Raw genomic sequence first — 16,367 nt, 5'->3', positions numbered from 1 at the left:
TTTCATTGCTTGTAATACTTGTTATCCCTTTCAAAACTGTGTTTGTAATTTTAAAGATCACTTTCACGCGGGCGTGTCCACACATACCTTAGGCGATATTGAGTGCTGCATGGTCATGTTCCTCGATAATTTGAAAGATATAATTCTTTATACATATGGGGAAAATACCTACTATATGCTCATTTGATATCTGCTCATTTGAAACAGTAAAACCATGCAATTTGATAATAAATTGACAAAAGTAGGATCTAGAAGATGTAAATGGATTCATATTGAGATAGAAGGACATGTGTACTATATTATCATTATTATATATATCAACCAGACGTCTTCAATATGGGATGGAGTTACTGAGCACTTACGTATGACGGTCATCAAAACACTTCCGGTAGCAATCTTTAAACTTTTCATGTTGTATGCATCCTGAATGTATCTGAGAGGTTGATAACACAGCATAATAGGTGTGAACTTTATTTACGCAAGTAGGGGAGTCTGTTATAAGGCTTCAAAAGAGAAGTCTACACGGGACTGTGTCTTTGAACGGAGAGGTCAATAACTCCTTCCAATGAACCATTAGAGTTACAGGTATGATTGAGTTATCGTGTGTTATTGACTTGTATCATTATGAAATATATTTTATTGCTGTGTTTGTTTTGCCAGATCTAATTTATATGTTACACTTAGTTTAAAACACGCTTTAATATATAACGAAGTTTTAAGAGGCTGTTGGTGATAAAACATTTATTTTAAAATAAATTACTGCTATAGAATCAAATAATTTATCAATAATAAATTCGATGGGTAAATTTGGAAGGTATTTCAATCTCCTCGTAAGCGGAAAATAAAACGAGAGATGTATATATCGTCTCTATAAAGGCATGATTGTGCTTGTTACTCAATGACAGCAAGTACATTGTATATGTGTAATTTTGTGACTGTAACAGGCAAGGCAAATGTCTCAAAGTCCGGAAAATAATTGAAAGTGATGGCAGATACATGATTCGTGATATTGCCAAAGCTGTTGGCATATCACTATCGCGGTTGCATTTCATTTTGAAGCGTATTTTAAAAGTACGAAAAAATTCGCCCAGATGGATACCGCAGATATTGACAGATGATCAAATACGGGTACGAGTACAAACCGCTAAGCAATTGCTCAAAATGTTTCCCAAATTCAATCAAAGACAATTTGCAAACATTACTACTGGTGACGAAACATGGGTTCACTATTTCGAACCAGTAAGAAAAATTGGAAACAAAATATGGCTAACTAAACACGTATTACTGAGATGTTCTACTAAAAAATATTACCATAAACGACGCCCTGTGTCAGGATTTAGGTATGTTTGTCTACTTCATTATAATGCTCCATCGCATACATCTGAGCTTGTGAAGCAATTTTTGGTGTGCACCCTTGTGTCGTCTCGCAGTCGTCGTCACCTTCCCTCCGTAGCACGTATCCTATCCAGTTCCATCGCCGTCTCTGCTCGTCGCTTATTACTTTAGTGTCCGTCCTGTCATTTCCCTGTTTGTCACCAACTGCTGCCACTTTATCCCCAGAATTCTCCGCAAAAATTTGATATGCACCCCATTTCTTCTCTCTGTCTTTGTCAATTCCATGTTTCACTGCCATAAGTAGCACTGACCTCATTTGCTACTTTAATAGCTTGACTTTTATTCCAACTCCTATGTTTGCAGCACTCCATACTTTTCCCACAGTCCCCCAAATGCTGCCATTGCCTTGTTTGTCCTGCTCCTGATATATTGTGATCCTCCCCCTGTCACTATTGCTCTTCCACATCTTCCGTTTCGTTTTGACCTATCTTTACATATGTACATTATTTTTCTTTCCATTGATCCTCTTTGTCTTCAGCTTTAATCTTAATCTCTCTCTGCTTCCTCCTTCACTCTTGAGGTCTTTGTACGTGTTCGTACTTTGATGTTATAAGTGCCAAGTCGTCCGCAAAATCCGAAGTTTTCTAATATTGTCATAAACTTCATCCGATTCCTGTTTTCCTGTCATTAACTTCTTCTCTCATTACGTAGTCTGTTGTCAGTGGGAACAGGAAGTCTGACATGACACACCCCTGCTTAACTTCGGTTTTGATCTGGAACCACTCTGATATTCTCCTTCTTCAATTACGATACATTGGAACCCATCGTATAACTCTATAATCATCCTGACCATCTTCTCTGGCACTCCATACGATTCTAATATTTCACAGGCTCTCCCAATTCATAGAATCAAAAGCTTTCTCAAAGTCCATGAAACGCAGATACAGTCTGGAGTTTCATACATATGCCTGTTTGATGACATTCCTCAGGATGAATATCTTGATCGTATATTCCTTTTGTCGGTCTAAATCCTGCTTGTTCCTTTCTTAGTGCTTTTTCCACGTCCATTTTCAGTCTGTCTATCATTATTCTCCCAAACATCATACTTAACTGTGATAGCAGTGTCACTCCTCTCCAGTTGTTACAGTCTCTCATGTCTCCTTCAAGATCTTCAAAATTAGTCCCTTCCTCCATATAATGTTGAACAAGCCTGTGAGCCTCCTATTTGTCTCTTCCATATCCACCTTTAGCAGGTCTCCACTCACATTGTCTACTCCATGTGCCTTACCTTTCTTCACATTTTTCAGCTCTGCCATCACCACTTGTTAACTAAACTGTCTGCAGTCTATTTCTCCCACTTCTTCTATAACCTCCATTTCTTCATCTGCTGCTGGGTGTTTTGGCTCTTCCCTGTTGAGCACTCCATTGAAATGCGCTACCCATCTCACCATTCTCTCTGACTTATCTGTCCTCAGTATGCCATTTGTACCCTTCATTCCTCCTGACTGTTTCCTCATCCCTCTGTCAGTGTACTGGTTAAGTCGTACAGCGCCTTCCTCTTGTCAGTATCCTGGTTAAGTCAAACAGCTCATTCCTCCTGTCAGGGCCCTTGTTAAGTCGTATAGCTCCTTCCTCCTGTCAGTGTCCTGGTTCAGTCGTACAGCTCCTTTCCTTCTGTCAGTGCCCTTGTTAGGTCGTACAGTTCCTCCTGTCAGTGCTCTGGTTAAGTCGTACAGTTCCTTCCTCCTGTCAGTGTCCTGGTTAAGTCATACAGCTCCTTCCTACTGTCAGTACACTGGTTAAATCGTAGAGTACCTCCTGTTAGTGCTCTGGTTAAGTCATACAGTTCCTTCCTCCTGTCAGTGCCCTGGTTAAGTCGTACAGCTCCGTCCTCCTGTCAGTGCCCTGGTTAAGTCGTACAGCTCTTTCCTCCTGTCAGTGTCCTGGTTCAGTCGTACAGCTCTTTCCTCCTGTCAGTGTTCTGGTTAAGTCGTACAGCTCATTCCTCCTGTCAGTGCCCTGGTTAAATCGAACAGCTCTTTCCTCCTGTCAGTGTCCTGGTTAGGTCGTACAGCTCTCTCCTCCTGCCAGTGTCCTGGTTAAGTCGTACAGCTTATTCCTTTCCTCCTGTCAGTGTCCTGGTTAAGTCGACAGCTCATTCCTCCTGTCAATGTCCTGGTTAAGTCGTACAGCTCTTTCCTCCTGTCAGTGCCCTGGTTAAGTCGCACAACTCTTTCCTCATGTCAGTGTCCTGGTTAAGTCGTACAGCTTATTCCTCCTGTCAGTGTCCTGGTTAAGTCGTACAGCTCATTCCTCCTGTCAGTGCCCTGGTTAAGTCGCACAGCTCTTTCTTCCTGTCAGAGCCCTGGTTAAGTCGTACAGCTCTTTCCTCCTGTCAAAGCCCTGGTTAAGTCATACAGCTCCCAAGTTCCATTCTCTGCTGCTCTTTCTGCTTTCTCTGCCTCATATTGTCCTTTTCTCTTGTCTTTTAAAGCACTCCTCTCCACCTCCCTGCTAATCAATCTTTTATTTTACTTAGTAATAGGTAGATCATATTAAGTAAACTTTAGCGATTGAAAAGGGGCGGAATGAACGAAGCGAGTCCCTTTGTAATCGCTCAAATTTTACTTTTACGATCTAGAATTTTCTGGTATGTAATGTATATCAGACGAGTCGCAATGGATGCATTTTTCAAACTCTTAAAAAATGATTGATTCAAACATATCTCATTGATAAACTCAAAAGAAACAGGCAACCGGTAAAGCCTATGTAACAACCCCCCCCCCCCCCCCCCACACACACACACACACAAACCAATGCATGGCGTTCAGTTTTTCTACCGTTTCTCCATTACAAAAAAAATTCTATTAGTGACCAAAGTTCAAGGTCATAACATATTGTCTGTTCATAAATAACATTTATTTAAAACCATAAGCATGGGCTTCAAAAGTATCGACATACATTATACAAATATTAAAGTATCTACATATATACATTATATATATATATATATATATATATATATATATATATATATATATATATATGAAAGTATATACATACATTATACAAATGTTAAAGTATCTACATACAATATATAAATATGAAAATATCTACATACATTATATAAATATGAAAGTATCTACATACATTATATAAATATGAAAGTATCTACATTATATAGATATGAAAGTACATTGTATCTACATACATTATATAAATATGAAAGTATCTTCATACATTATATAAATATGAAAGTATCTACATTATATAGATATGAAAATATCTACATACATTATATAAATATGAGAGTGTCTACATACATTATATAAATATGAAAATATCTACATACATTATATAAATATGAAAATATCTACATACATTATATAAATATGAGAGTATCTACATTATATAGATATGAAAGTATCTACATACATTATATAAATATTAAAGTATCTTCATACATTATAAAGTTGTGGTTCGAAAACCAATATTTACGATACTCTGTATATCTAGCAGTACCAGATATTTCAAATGGCCTTGGCCGACTAGCATTAATGCAAGATACCCTAACGCTATTTTGTCGTGATCAACCTTTTATTTCTTTCGAGTATAATTAAACTTCCAATACGCCTCCACTATAAAGTTACAGTCTACAGAAATTTATTAAACCTGTAACCCTAACAGCAACAAATGACCTTGACGCTCTCTAGCTTGTCATAAATCAAAAAAATCTTTATAAATGTGAGTTTTTATTGTCTTCCAATTATAGAATTATATTTCGTTTATTATCCATACAAATTGGTCAAATCTGGTCCTGCACTCGTAGTATATTTGAGAAGTTGTAAATGTGTAAATATCAGCCCACGACGGCCACATGGAGACAGATAAAATCATGATCAACTGGAATTGTATACACGTAAACAAAAACAAAAGTGATACCGTGTTTATAAAGGGGTGGGGCTACTACGTTAATCTCAGCTGCAAGAATCCATTGTGAAGAGGATACCACTGTACCGCAGGTTTCGCTTCAAACGATAAGTAGGTTATGCTATATCAATCATAGAAAATAAATGTTGGAAAGACATAATTTCATGATTACACATGGTTATCTCAAATTTACATTTACAAAAATATATTTATAAGCATGAGTATTCGCGTATCAAATACAATCTGCGTCATCCTGATTAGTAATGTCGTGCGTGAGAGATGGTATATATAGTAGGCGTTCCCCTATTGTTAGTCTATATGTAATTAAATCCTTTGTCCACCTGTGCGAGATGAGAATAATGATACCCTTCAAAACGCCGTAAATTCTCCAATGCAATAATTTGTTTTAATTTTTTTTAGGTCACAGGTACACCGATGAAAAATTGCTACAGATCTACCCGCACCGTGCAGTAGACCTTCTAATATTTAATCATTTTCATCTTTTCTCTAAAAAAAAATAATAATAATAATAACGTATGTGGTTTTTTATGGTTAATTTTCTAAATTTTTTTGGTTTGTTGAGGGTGTACTTTGTTATATTTCCAATGTTATATATTACAATTGTTTTGATCGGACAAAATTAAAGATGAACGAGAATTAAACATCAATAAATCCAAAACTGCGCGTCTGAAAACAAAAAGGTAATGCACGGAGACTCAGCGAGAAAACTATTCAAATTTTTGAAATTTTTAATGCAGGGAATGAATTGGAATTATGAAACATTCTTTTTAAAGAAATTATCGATGTGTGTAAACTCCTGACATTTCACTCATAAACTGCTTCATATTTTTATTCACTTTGTGAGTAAACTGTCCAGAGTTTATACATCGATAAATTCTTCACAAGGAATGTTTAACGCTATATTGATTTAGGTTCGACTTGTCATCGTCCTCGTCGTTGTGTGTGTGTGTGTGTGAGAAGGGAGGGGTGCGGATTTGTTTGTGTACTAGTTGTATTTTGTTTACTTTTTGATTCTTATGTTTTGGGGTGACAGTGAATTGACTACGAAACCTATACATGTACTGAGCTCATAGTAACTCAGAACGTTCATACAGAGACAGAGACAGCTGATTTTCTTTTTGTCAATGACTTTACTTCTCTATACATGAATGTACATGTATGTGCTCTGCTGGTAAATCAATTCTTCATTGAATTGGTATGCAAGGTGTAGTAATACATTTTATCATAGTACATGTAATAGTTTATTCATAAAGTGGTATTATTGTTTTATGATACCTTTAGATCTTTATTACGCGAAAGTTTCTCAGAACTTTTTCATCATCGATTTACGACTGTACAATTTTAGAAACAGAAGAATATGGCCTCGGTGACCGGACAATCCTCTTTCCTTCATTTTCTACATAGAAATGTTTACCCTTTTATCGAGGTAAAATCCCCTTAACTCCGAATAGTTGAGCTATTCAAGAGCAATTTCACCAAATCCGGTCTCCATCAATTGCGTGTAAGCGTCTTGAGATTTCTATATACCTACCAATCTCCTCAGTATTGTAGTCGTGTTTTGAACAGGCACTGCATGTTAGTGGGTAGATTGCGATAATAAAAAAAAACGCAATGGTAGTGCACTCGCTCATCTGGTGTAATTCGTCTCTTTACAGGTTGCCGTGACCACAGGTAGTTGTGAACTCGTGGATAAGAAAGAATTCATGGATCAGTTTGTCCTTCTGAGGATAGTTTGGGTTTTTTACCTGTGTATCTCCCAAACAAGAGGTAATTTTATCAATGTCATATTATAGACGATGTAGGCAAGGGCATGAACCCTACCCTCTTCCCCTACCGGTTCGTAGTCCTCATTTGCATGCATATTGATTTGTTGTATCAAATGAATATCTAATAAAACACGTCTAGAAGACTCAGATAGATGTTCTTATTTTGTAAATTTTTATAAAAAATATAATCATTATTTGTTGATAATCTTCGGCTAAATCTTCAAGAAGCATATCAAGCAGAAAAACAGATAATTATATTAGACAAATGTATTTTACAAAGAAATTGAAATGAAATGGCCAACATTAAGAAATATTGCAATTTTTCAAATTTGAACCAAGCCCTGTCGAAATTATCAAAAGTGGTAATAGATACCATTTTAATTAGAAAACTACATTCCCTTGGTGTAAAATTAATTACAAATTAAATGAATTTAAGCAAACTAATTTCTTAATAATAAGAGCATCAAATTGATTATTTTAGTATTTTCTATCAAAATTGATCATGATTGGTTGCAGTACTTTTATCATAGATATTTTTTAAATTTGAAAACTTAGAACGTTTACATGAGTCTTCTTGGTATGTCTTATTAGATATTCATACATGCACCATGCATCAAATCATAGCAAACTTTGGTTTTTAAGATTATTTTTTTTCCATTAACCCCTCCCCCCCCCCCCCACCACCCCCCACCTCCACCCCCATCCCAGAAATAATTAACATCTCGTACCCCTCGATCTTTCGATGGCGAAATCGTTCTAAGCCGAATATCCAAACAGTATTTCATTATGTATAAATGTATTAGATATGGCCTATATACATGTAGTCCTTTCCACAAGTCCAAGGTCACAGTATAACTGTAGTAAACAAATATTAACGAAAAATTACAAATAAAATTTGTAATGCAATCCAAGGGGAAAACATTTACATTGAAATAGGTCTACTGTCAGTCTTTTTTAAACCTTTTTTAAAATCAAAATATTTAAGAAATAAATTTCATTTTTTGAAAATACATTAGGGGATGAACTGCGACGCTTTACGCCGGCGTTAGCGCTTCATTAAAGCCGACATGGAGCGTTACAGATCACATCATGTATTTTCAAAACTGAAACTTAGTCCTACTTTCATTTCTGTCGGAATTCCCAGTCGTTAAAATAGACGCACTACATGTATATACATCTTCATCGCATTCATGGGGAAATGGCTATCATTACAGTTGGTAAAATATCAAAAGCAAACATTTTACATTTTACAATTGGTAGAAATATCGAATGCAAAAACATTGGAACTGGTGATCACTACTATTTAGGCTAGTAGATAGTATTTCAACAAGTATGATTATGTTGAGATTTTGTAATAAATCAAACAAATCTCTCTGCATATTTTAGACAATAAAGAAGAAAATGTTCAGCGTCTTCATAAATATAACAAAAAAGTTCCAGTTACAAAGACAAAATAGAGAAAACATTTGATTGACGCAGAACTTTGAATCAGCCCATAAAATAATCGAGTTATGTTTTAAAGGTCATGGGAGACGATTTCTTTTTTTAATTGTTTTGCACGAAAATTTGAAAATGTGTTCTTCTTTAATTACTTCACATATGTAAATAAGTCATTCAGAAAAAATCGTAATGTAACAGCACTTCAATTTCTTCGAGTTATGAATATCATTATTAATTAGCATTTTTATGAGGAGACTATGAAACAAAGTGTACGCTGTTTTCACTTTCTTCATTTAGCTGAGGACTGTAAAAAGACCATCAAAGGGCTTGAATACCGAGGGAAAATTTCCGTAACCAAATCGGGCCGAACCTGTCAGAGATGGGATAGCCAGTCCCCCCACAAGCAGGAATACGGTAGTTATCTTCCCGGAGGTCCCAGCGCCCATGAAAACTTCTGCAGAAACCCTAAAGATGAATCGGGAGTAAGTGGACCGTGGTGCTATACCACAGACTCACGTAGGAGATGGGAGTACTGCAATGTACCGTTCTGTGGTAAATTTTGTCTTTAAGATACATGCATTCCTAATCAATATCCGACAACTCTCATCCGGGAATTATATGACTTGTTCATACAATGTAACATTAATTCCGGCATTTTACATGACTTAAGATCTTTAGACTCTTGAATACAAATTTGGTGGTTCAAATCTCAAGCAGAGGCCTGTTTGATTATGTACTTTGAAAATGGGATTTAAAAATACGTTCAAACAAATCAAAAACAGTTATTATTTTCTGTGGCACATGATTAAAATAAACACGTATCTGCTAAACGTTCACTCTAAGAATTCACGCTTCCACTGTCGTCAACTGGGGAGGTGCGGTTATCGTATGGGTCTTTTGGAATAGAGGCCCAAGGTGTATCATTTTATATACTTTCAAGAATTGAAAGACGTTTCTTGTATAAAATTTACATTTTCTATTGTATTTACCTTGTTCTATTGACTGCACGTTGTTTTGTTACATGTATATATAGCATTTGAAAAACAACACGCATTGCGACGTCAAAATCAATAATGTTGATGATACCGCGTCCTAATTGCCCAATCCCGTGGGGAGCCGGGTTAGAATAAGTCCTCAGTACCCCCTTGCTTGTTGTAAGAGGCGACCAAATGGGGTGGTTCTTTGGATGAGACCGCAAAATCCGAGGTCTCGTGTCACAGCAGGTGTGGCACGATAAAGATCCCTCCCTGCTCAATGACCATAAGCGCCGAGCATAGGACTAAATTTTGCAGCCCTTCACCGGCAATGGTGACGTCTCCATATAAGTGAAATATTCTCGAGAGGGACGTCAAACAATATTCAATCCTAGTTGCCCAGAAAATGAGAAAATAACCTTTAATTGGAATTGCGAACATTATTAAAGAAAATAGAATTGTGTAGATATTTTTTTTTATAAAGATTAGTAATAAAGAACTATGAGCAGTGAGTCTTACATCCTATGAAAGGGACTGGTCAAAATTTATCGGGGAGTTGGAACCGGTGCAAAATGCGATGACACACTTTTTTTTTAAATCTTACAAACTGATAGGATTCCGACTTGTTTTTATTTTCAACACTGATAGGAAAGCAATATTTTTATTGTAAATGTATCAATTAAAAAAAACTTTTAATTCAAATCTTAGAAATAATAATACTGAATTGTATGCATGCTTTATTGCACATGTCGAAGTTGAATATACTAGAGACAATTTGCAATAAAATATTGGACCTCTCAAAATTTTTATACCATCTTCAAGGAGGAGAAGAGTAAGGACTATCATATGTGATCTATAACAATTATAAAGATCATGAGGTAAAATTGTTGTTGAATCATATATTTAGTGATTTAGTGTAAATATAAGAAATGAACAGCACTAGCGCGATTCACAGAATTTGCCTCAAATCAAAATCCGTTCATATTGATCATGAACAGTTCAAAAGTGCTGTTCATATCTTAAATATATATTCATTAGATAGGACACACGCTTTTTTTATTAGCTCACCTGAGCTGAAAGCTCAAGTGAGTACTCTGGTCACCTTTCGTCTGTCGTCTCTCTGTCCGTTCGTCTGTTCGTAAACTTTTCACATTTTCATCTTCTCCAGAACCACTTGACCAATTTCAACCAAACTTGGTACAATTCATCCTTGGGTAAAGGGGATTCAGGTTTGTTCAAATAAAGCACCGTGCCTCCTTCAAAGGGGAGATCATCACGAAATGCCAAAATAGGGTGGGGTCATTTAAAAATCTTCTTCTGAAGAACTACTTGACCAGGAAAGCTGATATTTACACGAATGTTTCCTGACAGTGCAGATTCAAGTTTTTTAAAATCATACCCCCGGGGGTAGATTGGCACCACAATAGGGGATCAGATTTCTACATAGGAATATTACGGTGGCGTAGAGAGGCCAAGTAAAAAAAATATTATTCGTTCGGACGAATTAGTAATTCGTTCGGACGAATTAGTAATTTGTTCGGACGAATTAGCTATTCGTTCGGACGAATTAGCTATTTGTTCGGACAAATAAGTTATTTGTTCGGACGAATTAGCTATTTGTTCGGACAAATTAGCAATTCGTTCGGACGAATTAGCTATTTGTTCGCACAAATTAGTAATTCGTTCGAACGAATAATTAAATTTGTTCGGGCAAATTAGTAATTTGTTCGGACGAGTTAGCAATTTGTTCGGACGAATTTGTAATTAGCTATAAGGCAACGCCAATGCCGTAGTGAAACATCATAAAGTGGTGGTTGGGAAGCACAAAACTTAAATTGGGGCACATGCTAAAATGGGATTCAATTCCAAATTGTCCATATAAACATCATGAAGATGGCGACGGTAAATACAGTAAACTACATAACCACCCCAACCCCTGAAATAACAAGCTAAAAATGACAAAAAAGTTTTTCGATAGGACAAAATGATATATGCTGTCTTTATAGAGAGCTCTGTAGATACATTTACATGTAGGTACATGTATACATACATATACATGTACAGAGATCTATAAGCTTGTAGGGAGGGTTGGCAGCGGATACTCGTCAGGGACGTAACAACAAGGAGGGTGGTGGACAGGAAGGGCCTGGTCCTCTCCCCACTTTTTAAAAAATCTTCCTTTTTTTCTTTTTTTTACATATCAAAATTCTTTTTGGTCCGGCTGACCCCCCCCCCCCCCCCCCCACTCCTTTTTGGCTGGCCCCCAGCTTCCCCCTTTCAAAAACGATGCTACGCGCCTGCTCGTGTCCCCATAACACTTTCAAAAGTAGGGAGTGGGAACAAGAGTATGTTTGTGCCCCCTCCTTACACTTCTGGGAAATTTATGTTCTAAAATTGTTAGGCCCCTAATTGCTGTAAAGAAAAATTGGTATAAAATTTGGATATCCAGATTTGCGTTGACAAAACTTTGATAGGCTCTGATTGGCGCATAATTGCATTATTGTCGTCCTATACAAAACTTTAGTTTCTTCATTTAATATACTTTTGCCCGGGGAAGGGGCGGGGGGGGGGAGGAGGGGGGTTTGAGGCCTACCTCAAATTTTTAAGACTGAGCAAGATGTAGGGATTCCCACAATTTTTAGCTTGTTATTTCAGGGGGTTGGGGGGGGTATGAAGTTTACTGTATTTACCGTTGCCATCTTCATGATGTTTATATGGAAAATTTTGGAATTGAATCCCATTTTAGCATGTGCCTCAATTTAAGTTTTGTGCTTCCCAACCACCACTTTATGATGTTTCACTACGGCATTGGCGTTGCCTTATAGCTAATAACAAATTCGTCCGAACAAATTGCTAACTCGTCCGAACAAATTACTAATTTGCCCGAACAAATTTACTTATTCGTTCGAACGAATTTCTACTTCGTCCGAACAAATAGCTAATTCGTCCGAACGAATTACTAATTTGTCCGAACAAATAGCTAATTCGTCCGAACGAATTGCTAATTTGTCCGAACAAATAGCTAATTCGTCCGAACAAATAACTTATTTGTCCCAACAAATAGCTAATTCGTCCGAACGAATTACTAATTCGTCCGAACGAATAATATTTTTTTTTTTACTTGGCCTTTCTACGCCGCCGTAGAATATATAGGGAATATCTTTAAAAATCTTTTCAAGAACCACTGGGCAGATTCAAGTTTGTTAAAACCAGATCCCCCGGGGTTACAGTGGGCCCACAATAGGGGATCAAAGTTCTACATAGGAGTATATAGGGGAAATCTTAAAAAATCTCTAGAACCACTGGGCCAGAAAAGTTTACAATCACATGAAAGCTTCCTGACATGGTGCAGATTCAAGTTTGTTAAAATCATGGTCCTCGGGGTTAGAGTGGGGTTACAATAGAGGATCAAGGTTTTACATGCAAATATATAGGGGAATCTTTTTCTCAAGAACCACTAGGCCAGGAAAGTTCAAATTCACATGACAGCTCTCTGACAAAGTGCAGATTAAAGTTTGCTAAAATGATGCCCTCGAGGGTAGGATGGGGCCACAATAGGGGATCAAAGTTTTACATATGAGTATAGGAAAAATCTTTTTTTTAAAATTCATCAAAAGCCACATGGCCAGAAAAGTGGAAATTTATATGAAAGCTTCCTGCCATAGAACAGATCCAAGTTTGTGCAATGCATAGTCCCCGGAGGGTAGGATTGGGCCACAATAGGGGATCAAAGTGTTATATGCTAATATATAGGAAAAATCTTTAAAATATCTCTAGAACTATTTAAGCTAAGGCTTTCATATTTTGTATATACACTGTATATATATTTTTTTACGAAAAGATCTTTCATGCGATGCAACGGTGTGCGATCTTGTGACCTTGACCTGGAAGTTTGGCCTACTTTTAATAAAAATCTGACTTATTCAATATCTCTATAGTTTTTTATGGCAAGGTATTCGTATAATACCATGATCTATGACTTTGTGACCTTGGTCTTATCCAGAACAGCAAGATCATGTTAGTCACATTTCTGTGTTATGTGAATTTATTTCCAGTGATGTTGTGATCCGTTGGGGCCATAATATGGATTCAAAATTTTTCATGGGAATAAAGATTGATAAAAAAAAAAATTTAAATCACAACAGTTGAACAATGGCAGAACCAAGGTGATTCAGGTGAGCGATGTGACCCACGGGCCTCTTGTTACACATCTGATATAGAACAGCAACTTCTTTTGTATTCTTAGAAGATAGGACATAGGGTTTTTTTAAATGGTAATATAGAATGCAACTGTCCCAACCCCCTAATAGATAATGACTGGTCCCTAAGTATGGTTTTGGGGCAAAAGATCTCGGCTTTGAAATGATTACTCAAGTTTATCTGAAAATGTGTGATTTCAAATGGGCTGTCCTGTTTTATTCAATATGTTCCAGTTTCTAGAAATAATTCTAAGTTGTATATATGCATCGTTGTACTACTATAGTCTGACACAGTGTACCTGTATACACAATGAAGTGTTGTTTAGATATCTGGCAATCTAATTCAAATTCAATGTGTGGGCGCTTGACCTGTCTACACCGACTACAAAGTGTTCTGTAACACTTTAATCAAAGGTGTACACTTTTTGGTGTACACCTTATGCACCCTGTGCAGGACATGTGTTGGTAAAGCACCGAAAAATTCAATATGGCTGGAAAATTTGCAGATTTCTCTCTGTATTTTAAAGAATAGATGAGATCGATCGATATTTCGAATGTAATCGCCAAAAAAAATCACCAAATATTTTGGAGTGTTACTTGGTATTTTTCAGATGTATATATTTCAATGGAGTGGGAACGAATTTTATTTCGTGTGAACGAATTTGTTTAAAATCGCATCCATCTGTCCGAAACGCCACCGTATATACATGAGGAACTTTTCTTCTCTTTATCAATGAAAAATTATCGTAAATCATAATTGATATTTTAGAATATAATCATCGTTAGGTATTTAGATAAACTTGAACATGAATTGTAGGAAGCCTGGTGAATTCCATCACTCCACACTATGGCAGTATGTGTGGTGAGACAAGAATTCTTATCAGAGGCATTGGTTTCTCCAAAGACAACGTCAACGAAGGCAATAAAGTGCGTCTTGTGTCGTCCACTACGTCATATGATTGTCCGGTTCTCAAAGATGGAACAACGGAGGAAGACATCACCTGTTACACACCGTAAGAATTTTGGAGGCAATTGTAGTAACTGTATACTTCAAAACAATTACCTATTCATTAATAGTAGTCTTATAGCGAGAAATCATTAGCTAGATTTTTTGTCTGTAAAAGAAGATGGATGAACAAGGCGAGGAAAACCACTATTCATGGAAATACAATGTACATGTACATACTACAAACATATTTTCTACCATACATCTTTTTTCTTGTGATGAATTGATATTTGACATTTTTAATGTTTGACACTACATAAAAAAATCGGTGATAAAATAGAATATATCAGGTACCAAAATTATGAAAATAAAACCAATAGGATCGAACCCATTACCCCAAAAATGATCTATATGTACTTACAAATCATGTCTGTGTCCATCGATTTAGAGCACTCGACCAACTTCAAATGTTTACAATATTCATGGGGATTTAAAGATCATGCATGATATGCCGGGTTCGCAGTAAGGAACTTGGAATATTTTTATAAAACACTATCATTTTGTAAAGATTTTTTTTATTTTTTTATTTTTTTTTTTTTTTTTTTTTTTTTTTTTTTTTGATACATCTTTTTCATCTATAGTGGGTCTTTGCTCCATCTTTTGAATACCGAAAAATGTACGTGTTTAGCTTTTTTATTAATATTCGATTACAAAAAAAGGAGAGTCGATCCATATTATAAAATGCACCATAGTCATGAAAGTGCAACATTTATGAGGTTTTAGTGTGTGTGGTTTTTTTTTTGGTTTTTTTATCGTATTAGACATAAACAAACAAGAATCATACCCAAAGTGATTTTGTTATCAGTTAGTACTTGTACAATCAGTATTTAGATATTATATTTTAAACCATATTTTAGTGTAAAATGCATTGTACGTTTCACAGTATGTAAAACTAGTAAAACGCTACTTCAAGTTGAAATTGTGTTCTACATATCTATGTTTTAGAGGTGGGTGGGTGAGATTTAAGTTTCTCTAGTAAAATTCAGTACAGTCCTAACTATTTGTTTATAAAGGAGTTTAGTAGTGGGTTACCATTTTTTAGGTTATTTATAATATAACTGCAATGACGTTACAACGAAATGAAATTAATGAAGATATCCTCCAAACCTTTAAATTTTATGCAATACCACATTTATAATATCTATATTTTGGTACAATAAATTGCCCAATTTGAAGATTGTGCCATTTCAATCAAATTAAAATTAGACGTTAGATCCGCTCGCATACATGTATGCGAGTATACGAGCGGATCTAACATTTAATTTTAATTAGATTGATGCCAGTTTAGCCATCTTTGACAATTTTCCCCATTCCAATATTTCAAATAATTTAATTGCTGAGGTGTTTCATTTACAACCAATGGTAAATTATTTAATTCTTATTGTATTCTAGTCTCTGATTGGTCAAATTTAAATACAGTATCTGTATGATGTTTGAATGATAGCGTAAAACAAAGTATTTGTGAACTTCGCTCTGTTCGTTTTCAAATGCATTTCTCATTGAAACGGGGTGGGGGGATACTTGATCCGCCTATCGAAGCAACCTCCCCAAGAAAATAACACTGCACGAAAAATTGCGTTTAATATAAAATTAAACACCAATTATTCCTCAATTAAATGTCAAATTTAAACGTAAAATGCACATTTAATAGAAAATTAAATGTCAAATTTACTTTGCGTATCCAGTGGCGTATAAT

At 35.9% G+C, this 16,367-nt stretch overlaps 1 protein-coding gene across 2 annotated transcripts in view; it reads left to right on the top strand.

The window, feature by feature from the left end:
* The first annotated feature begins 404 nt into the window (after window positions 1-404).
* Window positions 405-16,367, top strand: part of LOC125652311 (fibrocystin-L-like) — a 94,181-nt gene continuing 78,218 nt past the window's right edge. For both annotated transcript variants that reach the window (XM_056164847.1, XM_048881398.2), the window contains exons 1-4: window positions 405-585; window positions 6,942-7,053; window positions 8,790-9,044; window positions 14,483-14,678. In XM_056164847.1, the coding sequence (XP_056020822.1) occupies window positions 6,990-7,053; window positions 8,790-9,044; window positions 14,483-14,678 (515 nt within the window). In that variant the 5' untranslated portion in view covers window positions 405-585; window positions 6,942-6,989. The remainder of the gene's footprint in view (window positions 586-6,941; window positions 7,054-8,789; window positions 9,045-14,482; window positions 14,679-16,367) is intronic.

The sequence above is a fragment of the Ostrea edulis genome, chromosome 5 (assembly GCF_947568905.1).
Source record: "Ostrea edulis chromosome 5, xbOstEdul1.1, whole genome shotgun sequence".
NCBI lineage: Eukaryota > Metazoa > Mollusca > Bivalvia > Ostreida > Ostreidae > Ostrea > Ostrea edulis.
The sequence above is the reverse complement of the archived record's forward strand: the minus strand, read 5'-3'. Positions and strand labels throughout refer to the sequence as shown.